The 17,345-nt window shown below is 41.1% G+C and overlaps 1 protein-coding gene across 4 annotated transcripts in view; it reads right to left on the reverse strand.

Moving 5' to 3' along the window:
- Positions 1–17,345, reverse strand: part of TTYH1 (tweety family member 1) — a 244,927-nt gene that overhangs the window by 108,409 nt on the left and 119,173 nt on the right. For all 4 annotated transcript variants that reach the window (XM_073571021.1, XM_073571023.1, XM_073571020.1 and 1 more), the window contains exon 3: positions 7,019–7,130. In XM_073571021.1, coding sequence (XP_073427122.1) covers positions 7,019–7,130 — 112 coding nt within the window. The remainder of the gene's footprint in view (positions 1–7,018; positions 7,131–17,345) is intronic.

Below are 17,345 nucleotides of genomic sequence, written 5' to 3' on the forward strand. Positions count from 1 at the left end.
CAACACAGAGGCTCTAGTAGGCAAACAGTGTAAAAATTGTAATAAAACACAATTAAAAAACTAGCTTTTAGCCATGTAAAAGAAAAAAAGGTGAACAACCCCTAATTTCAAGTGGCAATGTTCTTCACTAAGATGTGGGACTGACAACCTGTTTCTTTGTGTCTCAGTCCTGAGAACCCCTGAGGCACTGGGGCTCCAGAGGTCCACATCAGTAGTACAGAAAACAAACCCTAAAGTGCCCCCCTTCATATACACATCACTCGGCATAGCAGAGCATTTCATTTTTTTCTTTTTGCCAGCGGCTTAGGATACACAATGAGCCAACACAGTTCCGCATGAATGACTTGCTGCTGCAATGTATTGTGACAACTAACCCCCTTGGGATATTAGAGGAGGCAGGAGGTTGGCAGAAGAGGAGGACGCTTTCTACGTGTGTAGAAGATGTTCTATGGGTTAAAATGGACCCACCAAATACTGACACTTGAAAATAAAGAAAAGGATGAGAATGGAATCCCTGGATTAAAAAGCTATAGATAGCTCACATCTGGAGGAACATATTGGGATTACCAAAAAATGCAGCACTGATAAGTCTGTTGTGTAGGTTAAGTAGGAAAGGACTTAACTTGTGGGTTACTAGCCACCTCCACCAAGCAATCTGCTTATTTTTGCAATTCCCTTTAAAGCTCTACTTGTGGAGTGGAGAAGAGTGAATCGATTCAAGCTACAAGGGCATTAGTGAGGTCAGACTTTGGCTGATGGTAAGATCCAGCTCACAATTGACTTCTCCAAGGTATCTCAAAGGTGTTTGTTGGCAGTGATGATGGGCCAGGGTGCAAAATTTGGACCAGGGCCGCAATCTGCATGTTGGTCAGATGTATAGGCTGTTGTAGCGTTCTATATCCTATAAAGACATATATGTTCACCTACCATGTAGTAATGTCCTCCGTCCTAGCTCTTTCCTGTATTAACCTCCGCCATCCTATACCCTTCTTGTAATAATCTAGCCCATCCAGGGCCCCTTACAGTAATAATGCCCCCATCATGGGCACCATGTTATAACAATGTCCCCAATCCTGGGCCTTGTCCTTGTATAATGTCCCCTATTCAGGGCTCCTTCCTGAAATAATGTCCCCATCCTGAGCCCCTTCCTGGTATAATGTCCCATATAATGTCCCAAATACTGAGCTCCTTCCTGGTATTATGCCTCCCATCCTTGGCACCTTCCAAGTATAAAGTCCCCTATCCTGGACCCTTTCCTTGTATAATGTCCCCATCCTGGACCTTTTCCTGGTATGATGTCCCATCTTGAACCCCTTCTAAGTATAATGTTCCCCATCCAGGTACAGTGTTCCATATCCTGAGCTTCTTACTGGTATAATGCCCCCTCTCCTGGACCCCTTTCTAGTATAATGTTCCCTATCAAAGTCCCCTTCCTGGTATAATGTCGCACATTTTGGGCCCCTTCCTGGTATAATGCCCCTCATCCATGGCCCCTTTCTGGTATAATGCCCCTCATCCTGGGCCCCTTCCTGGTATAATGTCCCCGGTCCAGGGCCATTTCATTCTTCTCCAGTACAATTTAAAAAGAAATACACATTTATTGTTATCTTCTTCCACTCCCACAACATACAACATCGTAATCTATAGCCAATGCAGAAGCCTGTAGCTGACTTTGGTGTGCTGGCACGGGCACTACCGACCTTTGCTGCTGGCTTCTGATTGGCCAGCAGCGAGTATTGCAGCGTCGTAATAAAGTTCAACTTTTTTTGCAATTGGGTTTCATAAAATCTTTTGCACCATTTGCCATTTATAGAATCTGCGTTACAAGGTCTATTGCTGGCTGCAGAAGGAGTTAACTGAGACTCTGTCGGTGATGATGGTCTGATGGGTAGTTTGGATCTCTTTTATCTGTCTTTTTCTGAGCTCCTCTCAGCGGATGTATGACCACGGACCACATCAAAGTGGAATATGCGATGAAACTAAGAGCATGTGAAGCCAAACTGTGCAAATTTGCAATGAAACCAATTGCAAAAAAGATTTAGAGACACAAATAATGCGCACATATATGATTTGCAGTTTCACCCTGAGACACATAATTCACAATAGGAAACCTAGCTGTGGGTGGATACAAATTTAATGACCCGCCGTGACCTAACCTGTGATCTAACGATTCCACTCCTACATGATGCCACAAGACATCTTCCAGCAAACTTGATTGACATCTTGAGAGAAAGTTGCCGCTAAGGAAGAGGCCGTTATTTTCAGTGATGGAGCCGCTGAGACTGTTAGATGTTGAGGAATTAAGAGATCAAAGAAAACCAGCTTTGAAGGTTTTCCTGTTTTCTTAGTATAGAAGTTCTATCAAACACAATCCCAGGATTACCTATATGACCACTCAGGTCAACGTCTACATTCCACATACAGGTTAGAGATTAAGCCACTTGTGCAAAGTCAAATTCTTTAAAATACTTCAAAAGTATCAGCGACTCTGAAGAATTAAGTGGATTGAGCCTTTTTTGAAGTTCCTTCAGTCCTACATGGACCTTCTTCGTCACTTAGGGGAAGACAGTGCAGATAGAGACCTGGGCACAAATAATGACATTGGGGGTGGGGGTGGCATGGGGGGTGGGGTTAGAACAGTTAATAATTTAAGAAAGAATAGAGGTACAGAGAGATACATAAAGTGCATGTATACTAATGCCAGAAGCCTCGCCAACAAGATGGAGGAATTGGAGTTAATGTTGTTGGAGCATAATTATGACATGGTGGGGATATCTGAGACATGGCGGGACGAGAGCCACGACTGGGCGGTTAATTTACAGGGCTATAGTCTGTTCAGAAATGACCGTACTAATAAACGAGGGGGAGGCGTGTGTTTATATGTAAAATCATCCTTAAAACCCATCCTGCGTGATAATATATATGAATCTAATGAAAATGTAGAGTCCCTGTGGGTAGAGATACGGGGAGGGGGAAAAAATAATAAATTACTGATAGGGGTTTGTTATAAGTCTCCAAAAATAATGGAAGCAACAGAGAATATCCTCATAAAGCAAATAGATGAAGCAGCGACTCAAGGAGAAGTCATTATTATGGGGGACTTCAACTACCCTGAAATACATTGGGGAACCGAAACCTGCAGTTCCAGCAAAGGTAATAGGTTTTTGACAACTATGAGAGACAATTACCTTTCACAACTGGTTCAGGACCCAACAAGAGGGGGGGCACTGCTAGACCTAATATTAACCAACAGGCCAGACCGCATATCAAATGTAAGGGTTGGGGGTCACTTGGGTAATAGTGATCACAAATTGATAAGTTTTCATGTATCCTTTAATAAGATGTGTAGTAGAGGGGTTACAAGGACACTAAACTTCAGGAAAGCAAATTTCCAACGGATGAGAGATGATCTTGGTGCAATTAACTGGGACGATATCCTGAGACATAAAAATACAGAAAGAAAATGGGAGACGTTTATTAACATTCTGAATAGGACCTGTGCACAATATATACCATATGGGAATAAACATGTGAGAAATATGAGGAAACCACTATGGCTAAATAGTGCTGTAAGGAGCGCAATAAGAGATAAAAATAAAGCATTTAGAGAATTAAAGCAAGTAGGTAGTGATGAGGCATTAAATAAATACAGAAAATTGAATAAATTCTGTAAAAAGCAAATCAAGGCAGCAAAGATTGAGACAGAGAGACTCATTGCCAGAGAAAGTAAAAATAATCCCAAAATATTCTTTAACTACATAAATAGTAAGAAGCTAAAAATTGATAATGTTGGCCCCCTTAAAAATAGTCTGGGTGAAATGGTGGAGGAGGATGAGGAAAAAGCCAATATGCTAAATGACTTTTTTTCAACAGTGTTTACACAAGAAAATCCCATGATGGATAACATGATCAGGGATAAAAATTCTCCATTAAATGTCACCTGCTTAACCCAGCAGGAAGTACGGCGGCGTCTAAAAATCACTAAAATTGACAAATCCCCGGGCCCGGATGGGATACACCCCCGAGTACTTCAGGAATTAAGCACAGTCATAGATAGACCATTATTTTTAATCTTTAAAGATTCCATAATAACAGGGTCTGTACCACAGGACTGGCGTATAGCAAATGTGGTGCCAATATTCAAAAAGGGGACAAAAACTGAACTTGGAAATTGTAGGCCAGTAAGTTTAACCTCAACTGTGGGTAAAATCCTGGAGGGTTTTCTAAGAGATACTATACTGGAGTATCTGGAGAAGAATAACCTTATGACCCAATATCAACATGGGTTTACAAGGGACCGTTCCTGTCAGACTAATCTGATAAGCTTTTATGAAGAGGTAAGTTCCGGACTGGACCAAGGGAATGCAGTGGACGTGGTGTATATGGACTTTTCAAAAGCTTTTGATACGGTGCCACACAAAAGGTTGATACATAAAATGAGAACAATGGGGATAGGGGAAAATATGTGTAGGTGGGTTAAGAGCTGGCTCAGGGATAGGAAACAAAGGGTGGTTATTAATGGAGCACACTCGGACTGGGTCACGGTTAGCAGTGGGGTACCACAGGGGTCAGTTTTGGGCCCGCTTCTTTTTAACATATTTATTAATGACCTTGTAAGGGGCATAGAGAGTAGAATTTCAATATTTGCAGATGACACTAAACTCTGCAGGGTAATCAATTCAGAGGAGGACAATTTTATATTACAGGAGGATTTATGTAAACTAGAAGCTTGGGCTGATAAATGGCAAATAAGCTTTAATGGGGATAAATGTAAGGTCATGCACTTGGGTAGAACGAACAAGATGTATAATTATGTGCTTAATTGTAAAACACTGGGCAAAACTGTCACTGAAAAAGACCTGGGTGTATGGGTGGATGACAAACTCACATTTAGTGGCCAGTGTCAGGCAGCTGCTGCAAAGGCAAATAAAATAATGGGATGCATTAAAAGAGGCATAGATGCTCAGGAGGAGAACATAATTTTACCTCTATATAAGTCACTAGTGCGACCACACTTAGAATACTGTGTACAGTTCTGGTCTCCGGTGTATAAGAAAGACATAGCTGAACTGGAGCGGGTGCAGAGAAGAGCGACCAAGGTTATTAGGGAACTGGGGGGTCTGCAATACCAAGACAGGTTATTACACTTGGGGTTATTTAGTTTGGAGAATCGAAGGCTTAGGGGTGATCTTATTACAATGTATAAATATATGAGGGGACAATACCAAGACCTATCTAATGATCTTTTTACTCTTAGACCTGTGACTGGGACAAGGGGGCATCCTCTACGTCTGGAGGAAAGAAGGTTTAAGCATACTAACAGACGCGGATTCTTTACTGTAAGAGCAGTGAGACTGTGGAACTCTCTGCCATATGATGTTGTAATGAGTGATTCCCTACTAAAATTTAAGAAGGGACTGGATGCCTTTCTTGAAAAGTATAATATTACAGGGTATATACACTAGTTTCCTTAGTGTTGCGTTGATCCAGGGAGCTAGTCTGATTGCCGTATGTGGAGTCGGGAAGGAATTTTTTTCCCCAATGTGAAGCTTACTGTTTGCCACATGGGGTTTTTTTGCCTTCCTCTGGATCAACATGTTAGGGCAAGTTAGGATAGGATGGATTGAACTAGATGGACTTAAAGTCTCCCTTCAACCTTAATTACTATGTTACTATGTTACTATGTTACTTGTGAAGTTTTTCACTTTCTGTTGAAGTTCCTGTCCTTGGCCATTGCTGCTACATAAGCTTGCACATGGGTCATGTATAAAGATCAATAAGGTCGGAGTGAAGAAACGCAAAGTTCCTTCATGACACCGTGGCCAACTGTGTCTCTACAAACAAGTAGAGAAGGTGCACCTGTTTTGGAAGCATTGTTGGCCACTTTTTTAGGAAGATCTCGATGTGTTTCGCAGTGGTGTTTCTGATCAGACAGACAGTCCCCATAGCCCTCTATGAACCCGAGTGACTGTGCGTCTAGGACTTTACTCAATGACATGTTATCAATCCCGTATTCACATGTAATTAAAAAAACTGAACATTGAAGGTTTGATGAAGGCACAGTACAGTGCAGAAATGTGTCATTTTAAAAGCTTTTTTACAGTTTCAGAAAACTCCATTTCAAAAAAATTGTGCTTTTTTTCACCTTCCCAGTCCAACATTGAGTCTCCGTCGTGGCTCTTGGTATCTTTGTTGTCTGCGGCGCTGATGTCACCTTGATAGCGTTGCAGCCACTCGGTGGCTCTGAGTGGCTTGTGTCATCTACTTGAGCTCAGTTTGGCAACAGCAATGTTAAAACTATGTGAGTTTTGCAGACAAGCGGAAGCAGCAGTGGAGACTCGGCACTGGACCCAGGGAGGGTGAGTAAAGAACTGTTTGTTTTTCTAAAACAAACTATATCTGGGGTCAGAGATTTTATGGAAACTGGAAAACCCCCTTAATAAATTGTAACCTTTCTTCAGCTATGAATTGTCTTTGTAGGTGGCACTGGGTGGGGTTTTCCTCGAAAATTTCCTTAAAGGGGTAATCTGAAACTTTAACATTGATGGCCTATCCTATCATTATGTCTGATCAGTTGGGGGAGTGACACCCGGCACACACACTAATCAGCTGTTCCCAGTATCAGCGGCGACTGGAATGACTCCATCGACAGAATAGTGTCCGCAACCGGGTATTGCACACCAACTATTGATTTGAATAGGAGGCGGATGTGCAGTACCTGGCCGCGGCTACTATACATTCAACAGAGCTGTGCTACCCAGCTCCGTAACTGCTATGGGACAACTGGTTAGTCGGGGTCCCCACTGATCACATATTGATGACCTATCCTAAGGAAGGGCCATCAATGTTAAAGTCTCAGACAAACCCTTTAAGGACATTTCAAGGAAAACTCCACCTACAGTAGGTTTGTCTCATGGAGACCTAAAAGTGGACCATGTCTTGCCACCATAATGGAAAACCTATGAATAACGATAGCATTTAGGCGATGCATATCATACATGACATCTGAAAAACTCACCAACGAGTCAATGGAGGCCAACGTGTGGTTAGCATTCATCAGAGAGTAGGTCACTTGATATACACCATCATTTGTTTCACTATTTCCATAAAAACCGATACCAATACCAGCACTGTGAAGAGAAAAAAAATGGTTATAAAAGTGTTGTCACTGTAAATCCCAAGATAGTATTAACAAGGAATTAATTTACACTGCTTAAAAGTCCCAATTAACTTGCATCTTAAAAGGAATTTTTAAGTGGCTCAGCCCAGCCCGATATCTCCAAGGAGTTGTTATCTAGGTCTGGCTTGCCCAAAATACTTTTTATAGCCTAGAAAAATTAAAAAAAATAAATCTTTTCATGTATATTCAATCTATGTGGTATTTTATGTATTTGCACTTATCTCTCCATTTGTTCCATTACATACAGGACCTGAGAATCATCCATTAGGACCAGGTTCTACCACAATTATGGTCCTCAAAGGTTCAGAAGAAGACAACCATCTCCAGAGGTGACAATCCCTAGGGTCTATTTCTTATTAGCTGCTTTACAAATAGAATTTACTATTATTCATCCTCTGTATTCAAAAATAGCAAGGAAATTTAAGGTGACATGAAAATGATCTACACAGATCATAGAACCCTAAAATGTGAGAGATGGAAGGGACCTTCAGGGTCATCGTGTCCAACCCCCTGCTCAACACAGGATTCACTAAACCATCTCAGACCGATGTCTGTCCAGCCTCTGTTTAAAGACTTTCATTGAAGGAGAAATCATCACCTCTTGTGGAAGCCTGTTGGGGGGTTGTCCCTCTGCATCATTCGATCTGGTGGCTTGTGGGACCTTCGATTGGCACTGACTATGGCCATTCAATCTATGGCTCAAATAATGACCCTCGGTTAAAAAAAATATCCAAAGCTCTGAACGGAACCAATGAAAGGGTTAGGCTCTCAATCATTTCCCTGGTGGGTCCAAGGAACCACAATTTGGAACTGATTATGTCTCTTCATTTTAATACCTAGATGTAGTCATGCAACTAATCAATAAAATTGTGTCCATCCAAAAGACATGTCCCACAGTACATGATTAACAAATAATTACCTCTTCAACATTTTCCTACAAATATGTCTGCAACGTCCCCAGGGCTCAATATTCCCTTAATTAATTGGATAAAACATATAGGTAGAATATGCCTTCTACACTATGTTTAGGCAGCTCAGAACTTATACATATGCAAACATGAAAATGCAGATTACTCTCATTTCATTTACAATGCAAATCAAATTTTAGGTCAAATCCAGGGTAATTAAATTGATACATACACGAAAGGTAAAACTAGAGGAACTTATGGAAACGTGAGACAAAGTAAATGGAAAAATGAAGTCAAGGTTGGCCAAGTACTGAATATCAAGAGACCTCTATGGACTTGTGAAGCCCTTAGAGCGTAGAGCTGCCCCATGTGGATTTTGATTCTTGCAAAATTTACAAAATTTACATGTCTGTGTCCCCAGATAATATAGAATTGGGATCCATTTGCTCCCATAACCTTACTATATTTACATTTTCTTCTCACAAACACACATTTGCATGGAAATAAGATGACAAACCCGTCCTCTCATATGTCTAGCCACCATGACATAACTGTAAGTCAGTCTTACATCTGGTGCAAAGTGGGTAGAACAGATGGTTAGACATCGTCTCAATTTGGACGGCTGAGGGGTGATACATTGTCATTGTTTAAAAGAAATTAAGCAAAATAATCCTCCGTTCCTGTGACGGTATAGTTGTTCTCTACACTTAAAGGGACTTAAAGGGGTTCCCCACCCTCTTTTGTTTTACTTAAACACATGTATTTGGGGCTAAAAATCATTTCTACAATTGGGTTTCATTGAAAATTTTGCACTGTTTGTTTTTTACAGGTTCTTTATTTTCAACTTTGATGTGGTCAGTGGTCGACAATCAGCTGAGAGGTGCCTGAATAAACACAAATAAGAATTCCACGTTCTCTGCTGGATGACAGGGCTTGGACACTGTAGCGTGGATATATGAAAATATCCTTATTATTTAGATATCACAGCCAACAGCCGCTGCAATGATAAAACTGTACAATGTGTAGGTAAATGTGACCAAAGATGTTATTCCAAGGTAGGCAGAAGCTGCCGACTTCAGCAGGACCTGCAGACCAAGTGTATTTTAGATTCATTCACTTTCATTTGGATGATGAATATTTTAACATAGCTTTTCCTTTTGTTTTCACCACAAATATTCCACGAACAGAGGTGTCCTGCTACAACTTAGGGTACCATTACACATAGCGATGCCCCAGCGATCCCGACATTGATACGACCTGGTAAGGATAGCTGATACGTCACTACATGGTGGCTAGTTAGCTGTCAAACAGGCAGATCTACTCAACGACACAGCAGCGATACAGCGATCCGTATAATGACCTTGTCACACAACAGCTATTCTGACGACTCAAGACCTCGATAGGCGTGGGTTCTGAGCCGCCAATGAGGTCACTCGTCGTTGTTACAGCGTCAAACAAATCGGTGCATGCTGGCCAGCAGGACACAAACGATCAAAAAATGACCTAGGACATTCGAGCACGATCAGCGATATTGCAGCAGGGGGGCCGGCCACCGCTATGTGTCACACATAGCGAGATCACTGGCAAGGTCGCTGTTGCGTCGCAAAACCTGTGACGTTTCAGCGATCTCGCTAACGATCTCGCTATGTGTAACGGGGCCTTTACTCCACTCTCCTTATCTAGAATAAATGCATGCTCAGCTGAACTGAACGTACATTATGTGTGGGAAGGTGCGTAGCTGACCAATATTTATGCCACCAATTCTCACAGGATCCTCAGGGGCGTGTTTGAAGACTGATTTGTTTAATCAACCTATAAGCTACACACCTTTGTAAAAAAATAAGATAAAAAGCTCCACTGAATTAGAGCCGTATGGTGGATTTAAAAAAAAAAAAAAATGCTCAAAGGAGCAACAGGTATAAAAAAAGAAGTTTTTACACCTTCTCCATTCTATCAACCTGTGAAAATCAGAATGATTTTTTTTCGTGCATCTGTAGACTTGTATTGATGATTTTCATCTGACACTCAGATCAAAACCTTACACATCTCCGATTTTTTACGCGGACCACACAGTCTGAGAAAAAAAATCGGACATGTGCACAGCCCCATAGAACATCATAGGTACAATGCTATCTGTGAAATCAATGGAAAGCACTCGTACAAAAAAATGTGTTGTGTGCACGTGCCCTAAGGTTATGCGCACACTATTAAACTTCAGCAAGGTTTTCCAAGAGGAGGACGCTTCAGGACACATTGGAGTTTTTTTTGGCCTAAAGCATTTTTTGTTTTGCGTCTTGTTGGTCATTTCCTGAGCTCTTGTTTCATCTTAATAGACAGTCGGCATTTTTTTTTTAGCTTTTTTCCCATCATTTTCGGGTAGTTTTGTGTACTGGCATTTACCATATTTACATTTTTTTCACCATTCAACTGGTTTCTGAAGTTTAAATACTATGAAAATACTCAAAATGACACGTCTTCTGGCCATCTTTCGAGGTTTCCCATTGACTTGTAACGTACAGTGGAAGCTGCCTGAAGAATGCTCTGCTCACTTCTTTTAGCTGTTTGGTGCCTTTTGAAACCTAAAGAGGTTAAAAAAGCTCAAAAGCCTGAACATAAGCCTTTTTAACATAAAAATGTTAATGCTTTTGAGAATTTTTTCCACTGAAATTGTCCTGAAAAACACATTAACCCAAATTCATAATTTGTGAATTCTTGAAGTCACTTTTCCTTTTTTTCCCCTTTGGGATTCGTTGACATTTTTTATGCAAAATTTTTCAAAATACCGCACAAGGTTAATGAATTCGTTGCAAAACTGTTTTTTATTCTGCCTATAATCAGTTTTTTAAACTTTTCAGCATCAAAAGTTGCAAAAACTTTAAAAAGTTGTCTAAAATTGCACCACACTGATAAACATCTCCAGAAACTTTCTTCCGGGGGGGTACCTGGAATGAGATGAATTATAAAAAAAAATGTGACTTTTCGTAAAAGTTGCATTTCATGGATCTGTTTAAAACATCTGGATAAGCCAAAGTTGTTGGGGGCTGGGAGGGAAGACTTAAAAAGAAAGACAACTTCAAAAGTGGAGCAAAACGAATAGAGAATGAGGCGCAAATACAAAAGTCATTGGAAAAAGAGGAATTTACTACAGAATATTGGAGAAACTCTTAGATACCCTAAGGCTATGTGCACACAAAGTCGGAACTCAAAGTATTTGAGGAGTTTTGAGATTTGGATTTCAAGGATTTCAGGATTTAGGATATGTGCACACAAAGGTTTTTGAGGAGGGCATAACCAAGTCCTCCTTCAAATATCAAAACTTCTCAAAAACTTTGAGTTTCCACTTTGAAAAATTAGCAAAAAAGACTACATTTGCAGGCAGCACTAGGCATCATTTTCAGGAGGATTCTACCCAAAATTCACCTGAAAAGGCACCACAGGAGCACCCTATGAAATAAACATATTGCACAGCAAAGTCAAAACGACATTGCCCACCTGATGAAAATATTTAACCTCTCATACATCCACTACTTAAAAAAACATCCCTCGACCAAAACTGTGCCGCTAACTAGAGACCTGTCTCTAATATTCCCTTCATCTCTAAACTCCTGGAACATGTGGTCCACTTCCGTCATATCCACTATCTCTCTGATAACTCTCTTCTCGACCCTCTCCAATCCGGTTTTGGCTCTTTACACTCTACTGAAACTGCACTCACTAAAGTCTCTAATGATCTACTAACAGTTAAATCTATTGATCATTACTCCATGCTAATTCTCTTGGATCTCTCTGCAGCATTCAACACTGTTGATCACCAGCTCCTCCTCACTATGCTCCGCTCCATCGGCAGCAAGGACACCGTTCTCTCCTGGATTTCCTCCTATCTCTCTGACCGCTCCTTTACTGTATCTTTTGCTGGCTCCTCCTCCTCTCATCTTCCCCTTACTGTTGAGGTTCCTCAAGGATCAGTCCTAGGACCCCTCCTCTTCTCTTTGTACACTGCCCCTATTGGTCAAACAATCAGTAGATTTGGTTTCCAGTACCATCTCTATGCTGATGACACCCAATTATATGCTTCTTCTCCTGCCATCATGCCTGCCTTTTTAGAAAACACCAGCGATTGTCTAAACGCTGTGTCTAACATCATGTCCTCACTATATCTGAAACTGAACCTGTCAAAGACTGAACTCCTTGTGTTTCCTCCCTCTACTAATGTACCTATGCCCGACTTTGCCATTTCTGTGTGTGGCTCCACTATTACTCCCCAGCAACATGCCCGCTGTCTTGGGGTCATACTTGACTCAGAGCTTTCGCTCGCCCCCCACATTCGATCACTGGCTCGCTCTTGTTATCTGCACCTCAAAAACATTTCTAGAATTCAATCTTTTCTCACTTTTGACTCCGCAAAAACTCTTACTGTTTCTCTTATTCATTCTCTTCTGGACTATTGTAACTCTCTTCTAATCGGTCTCCCTCTTACCAAACTCTCCCTCCTCAAATCTGTCTTGAATGCTGCAGCCAGGATCATATTCCTCGCCAATCGTTGCACCGATGCCTCTACCTTGTGCCAGTCCTTACACTGGTTACCCATCCACTCTAGAATCCAGTATAAACTTATTACCCTCACCCACAAAATCACTCCATGGCTCAGCACCACCCTATATCTCCTCCCTCGTCTCAGTCTACCACCCTACCTGTGCCCTCCATTCTGCTGATGACCTGAGGTTAGCATCCTCAATAATCAGAACCTCCCACTCCCGTCTCCAAGACTATACACGTGCTGCGCCAATTCTTTGGAATGCACTTCCCAGGTCAATACGACTAGTCCCCAATCCCTACAATTTTAAGCGTGCCCTAAAAATGCATTTATTCAGACTGGCCTACCGCCTCAACACATTAACCTAACTATCCCTGTGTGGCACAGTCAAAAGTTTTACCATAACCAGGTTCCCCACATCATGTTCCCACATGCTTTATGCATCCATTAGCCCTGTGTCTGTACTGTTACACACTTAACATTATGGCTGGTCCGAACAATGAAGGCAACTATTACCACCCACCTTTCGTGTCTACCTTTTTCCTCATAGAATGTAAGCTTGCGAGCAGGGCCCTCATTCCTCTTGGCATCTGCTATGATCTATGTGATTATTGTTATGCTGTAATGTCTATCGTCTGTTCAAGACCTCTCTATAATGTAAAGTGCTGCAGAATATGTCGGCGCTGTAGAAATAAAATTATTATTATTATTATTATTATTATTGCTGTGCACATGTTCCCTCTTATGTTACTTTTTGTAGCCCCTTTGGGGTTCAAAAACCCTAAAGCGGTTAAGAGAAGTAACATGCTCATTCCTCTCCTAGCCAAAACCGCTACTCAGAGTATAGGGCAAAAGATGACGGCGGCTCGGCGCTGGTTGACCTCCTTTGCCTGAGAAAACTTAGTGGCTGTTCCGGCAGCTAATAAACATGCCCATACCTTTAGATGAGAAGCCTGCAGAGGGTGAAAATTTCTGAAAAATTTAGTCACATTGTTCTGAAAAGTCCCCCGAAACAACAGCAATTCTTCACGTTAAAAGTTGGAAATAGTTCAGGTCACCCCTTGACCTTCAGGTATGTATTCACATACAGCTGTGCAAAAATTAAGAGACCACTTCCAAATGTTCAGTTTGTCTGATTATTCTCTTTATAGGTATATTTTTGAGTAAAATATAAATTGTTCTTTTAGTCTACAGACTTCTGACAACATGTCTCTGAATTTCCAAGCAATAAATTTTGTTTGTATTTTTTGTTTCTGAAAATGAGAAATGGTCAAAATTAAAAAAACAAAACAAAACAGTGCTTTCAGGCCTCAAATAATGCAAAGAAAACAAGTTCATAATCATTTAGAAACAACAATACTAATGTTTATCTCAGGAAAAGTTCAGAAATCAACATTTTGTGGAATAACCAAGATTTTAATCACAGCTTTCATGTGTCTTGGCATGCTTGCCATCAGTCTTTCACACTGCTTCTGGCCCAAAAATTTAAGCAGTTCTTCTTTGTTTGATGGCTTGTGACTATCCATCTTCCTCTTGATTACATTCCAGAGGTTTTCAATGGGGTTCAGGTCTGGAGAATGGGCTGCCCATGACAGGGTTTTGATGTGGTGGACGGTGGTCTCTTAATTTTTGCCAGACCTGTATGACTTATTTGCAAAAATTCGGAGACCTAGAGTTATTTGCAAAAACTCTATCCTGGACCTGATTTTTTAGGCTATAGTGGCATGTTTTTAAGACCAGGATTCAAATCATTAATTCCTGTCTTCTTCCATCTTACTTCAACAAACGAGCATTTAATTTATCCAGCTCTTCAGGAGAGATAACAGAGGGAATAATAATCGCCTTTCTCAGTTTTAATTACCGACTAGCCTGTTCACCCATATTTTGTTTCTATGTTCTTCTCTCCTTCCAACTTTCCCTATCATTAACAAAGCCTGAACAAGATAATTACAGATCTTTGTCTAACAACACTGAGAACTTCACAGACAAAGCACCTGACACATCTCCGTTGGAATAAAGTGACCCAGATGTTGCTACAAACAATTCCACGCAGCTTTTTAATGTTGGCAGAAAATGCCTTGGGATTATTGGAACATCTATCACATCCATGGAGGACAAGTTTGAAACACGGATTTAGACTTAACACTTTACGTATAAACTCAATTGTGATGGAATTGTGACTTTTGGGGAGAGGCAAAGCTGGGGACAAATAAGAAACAAATATGTACGAGTCCCTGCGCCAGTGTAGAAGAGAGGACCGGGTCGCAAGGGATGCTGAAACGCCGGGTCTGGAACTGCTGGGGCCGAACCTCCCGTTGCTGGAGGGACTGAGATTGCCGACGGAGCAAGTCAGTAACCTGGGTGAAGTAGGTGTGGCCAGGGAGAGAAAGTTAAAAGGAGTTGTGCGGGAACGTAACGGGCCTTCCCACCAGAACGCTGAGCTGGTGCGGACTGCGGCTGCAGTGAGGAGAGTGGAAGACCGCAGCATGCAATACTCACTCATATCGGCAGGCACGCAGGGGAAGGTGCGACAGAGAGCATCACAGCATGGACGCCTAGGTATCGGCTGACACACAGAGAGGCGCACGCTGGGCAGAACAGCCATTCACGTGACAGCGGCTATTCAGAGAGAGACACATGCCGAGTGGAACCTTGCGGAGAGCTATACCCTTTTGCTTCGCAGTTAAATGGACTAGGGGTTCAGTGGGCAAAACCAGAGACCGCCCGCTGACGCCAGAAGCAGGACCGTGTGTTGGGCGGGGATGCCTGAAAACCTACCCTGACCTCCATCGGCATTCTACTACCCACTGGACCTTCAGAGTGTGATGGGCTGCGGAGCCACGATAGGTGAATCTGTTAACAAAAGACTGTCTAGTTAAACAACTGTTATACAGTTTAGTTTTTTTGCATCCCTTTTCCGCTATCTCTCTGCAAGGCGTTCATTGCTGTTGAACAATTAAATATAGATAATCTCTGCTCTGCAGCAATTGTGTTACTGCATCCCAGCACCTGCATATTACACCTGCATGTTTTGCAGCTTTTCAAAACATGCAGCCGTGGGGACTTGAACATATTTTTTGAGCACCCCAAAGTCACTTGGTTAGCACCCGAGCAAGCTCGGATAGCACTATACACTATATCTGAGCATGTTTGCTCATCACTATTGTTAACCCCACCTTACATATTACATGCAGATTTCAGCCGCTTTAAAAAAAAGTTAGGCTATGTGCACATGGTGTCTTTTTCAAGTGGCTTCCCCCTGAAAAAGCACTGTAAAAGTACCCCATAAAATGAACATATTGTACAGCAATGTGAGAAAGGCATTGCTGTGCACATGTTATGTTTAATATCACTTCTTTTAATGGCTTCAGGCTTCAGATATCCTATTGCAGGTAAAACAAGTGACATGCTCACTCTTCGTGTGGCGAAAACGACGGCGAAACCGCTGGTAAAACCATTTCAGGAAAATGTCTGCTAGTGTTAAACGGCTACACCTGGGAAACCTTGGCGGCTGTGCCAGCATCTAAAAAGCAGCATGTGCACAGTTAACCCCTTCCTGTCATAGCTAATTTTATTTTTTCGCACTCTCATTTTCTCCTGCCTTTCCGTCATGGGTCATAACGTATTTACTTTTCCAATGACATAGCCATATGTTTTTTCTTATGCGGAATGAGTTTTACTTTTGAATGACTCCTTTCATTTTACCGTTCAATATACTGGAGAAATGGGAAAAGGATGTGATGAAATGGTGAAAAACAAGACAATTCCATCATTGTTTTTTGGCTTTTGTTTTTACATCATTCATTATGTGGTAAAAGTCACCTGGCATCATGATTCTCCAAGTCAGTATTACTATGGTGATATCAATCTTCCATCGTTTTGTTTTTATTTACGTGGTGAAAAAAAATCAGAAATGTGAAACAGTTTGAGAGTGTATTTCTGACACTAGCCAAATCAGTTCTCATACTTTGCACTGACGAGGGCCAATAGCCCGAAACACCGTGTCTGCAAATTGAGATTCTGATTTGGCTTTTATCCTAAGTCATATTACAAGACTCGTTAAAGGGTTGGCTGTGACTTGTACGGTTGCTATTACCAACAGGTGGCGCTATAGAGTTCAAGTTCTCTTTCTCTCTGAAGAGGCAATTTGCATATTTCTGACACCACTACAATTCTTATTTTTTGGCATTTTTCTTCTTTTTGTATAGTAAAATTACATTTTTATTGGTATTATTTTGGTCTACATTTGATGTTTTAATTACTTTTGATTGCATTTTTTGGAAGAGGAGTTTCAACCTTCATTTTTTTCATTTTTTGTGCTGGCGTATACTATGTTAATTTCTATATTTTATTAATTATTATTTTTTCCTACTTTACAATGTTTAACACATGGGTTAAATAATTTTATATTTTCAGAAATCAGTCTTTTGAGAATGTCGCAATTCAAATATTTGTAGAGTATTATTTCTTAATTTGGAGAGTATTATTACTTAATTTGGATATAGGGAAAAGAGGAATTAATTAAATTTTGCGCGAGTTCTCAAAGAGTTTACCCAGTTCTTCACCCGGTACCCAACCTTCCAAGTTAATTATGAAAGTCTTTCATCCTTCCCAGTATTTAGAAAAACCCTTCCCTCAAAACTTACAGCATTATATAAAAATACTTTTCTGTAATTTAATCTGAATAAAGGGCATTGCGCAACTAACAATTATCAGATATAGT

Source organism: Dendrobates tinctorius, unplaced genomic scaffold (assembly GCF_039654945.1).
Source record: "Dendrobates tinctorius isolate UK_male_01 unplaced genomic scaffold, ASM3965494v1 ptg000028l, whole genome shotgun sequence".
NCBI classification, from domain to species: Eukaryota; Metazoa; Chordata; class Amphibia; order Anura; family Dendrobatidae; genus Dendrobates; species Dendrobates tinctorius.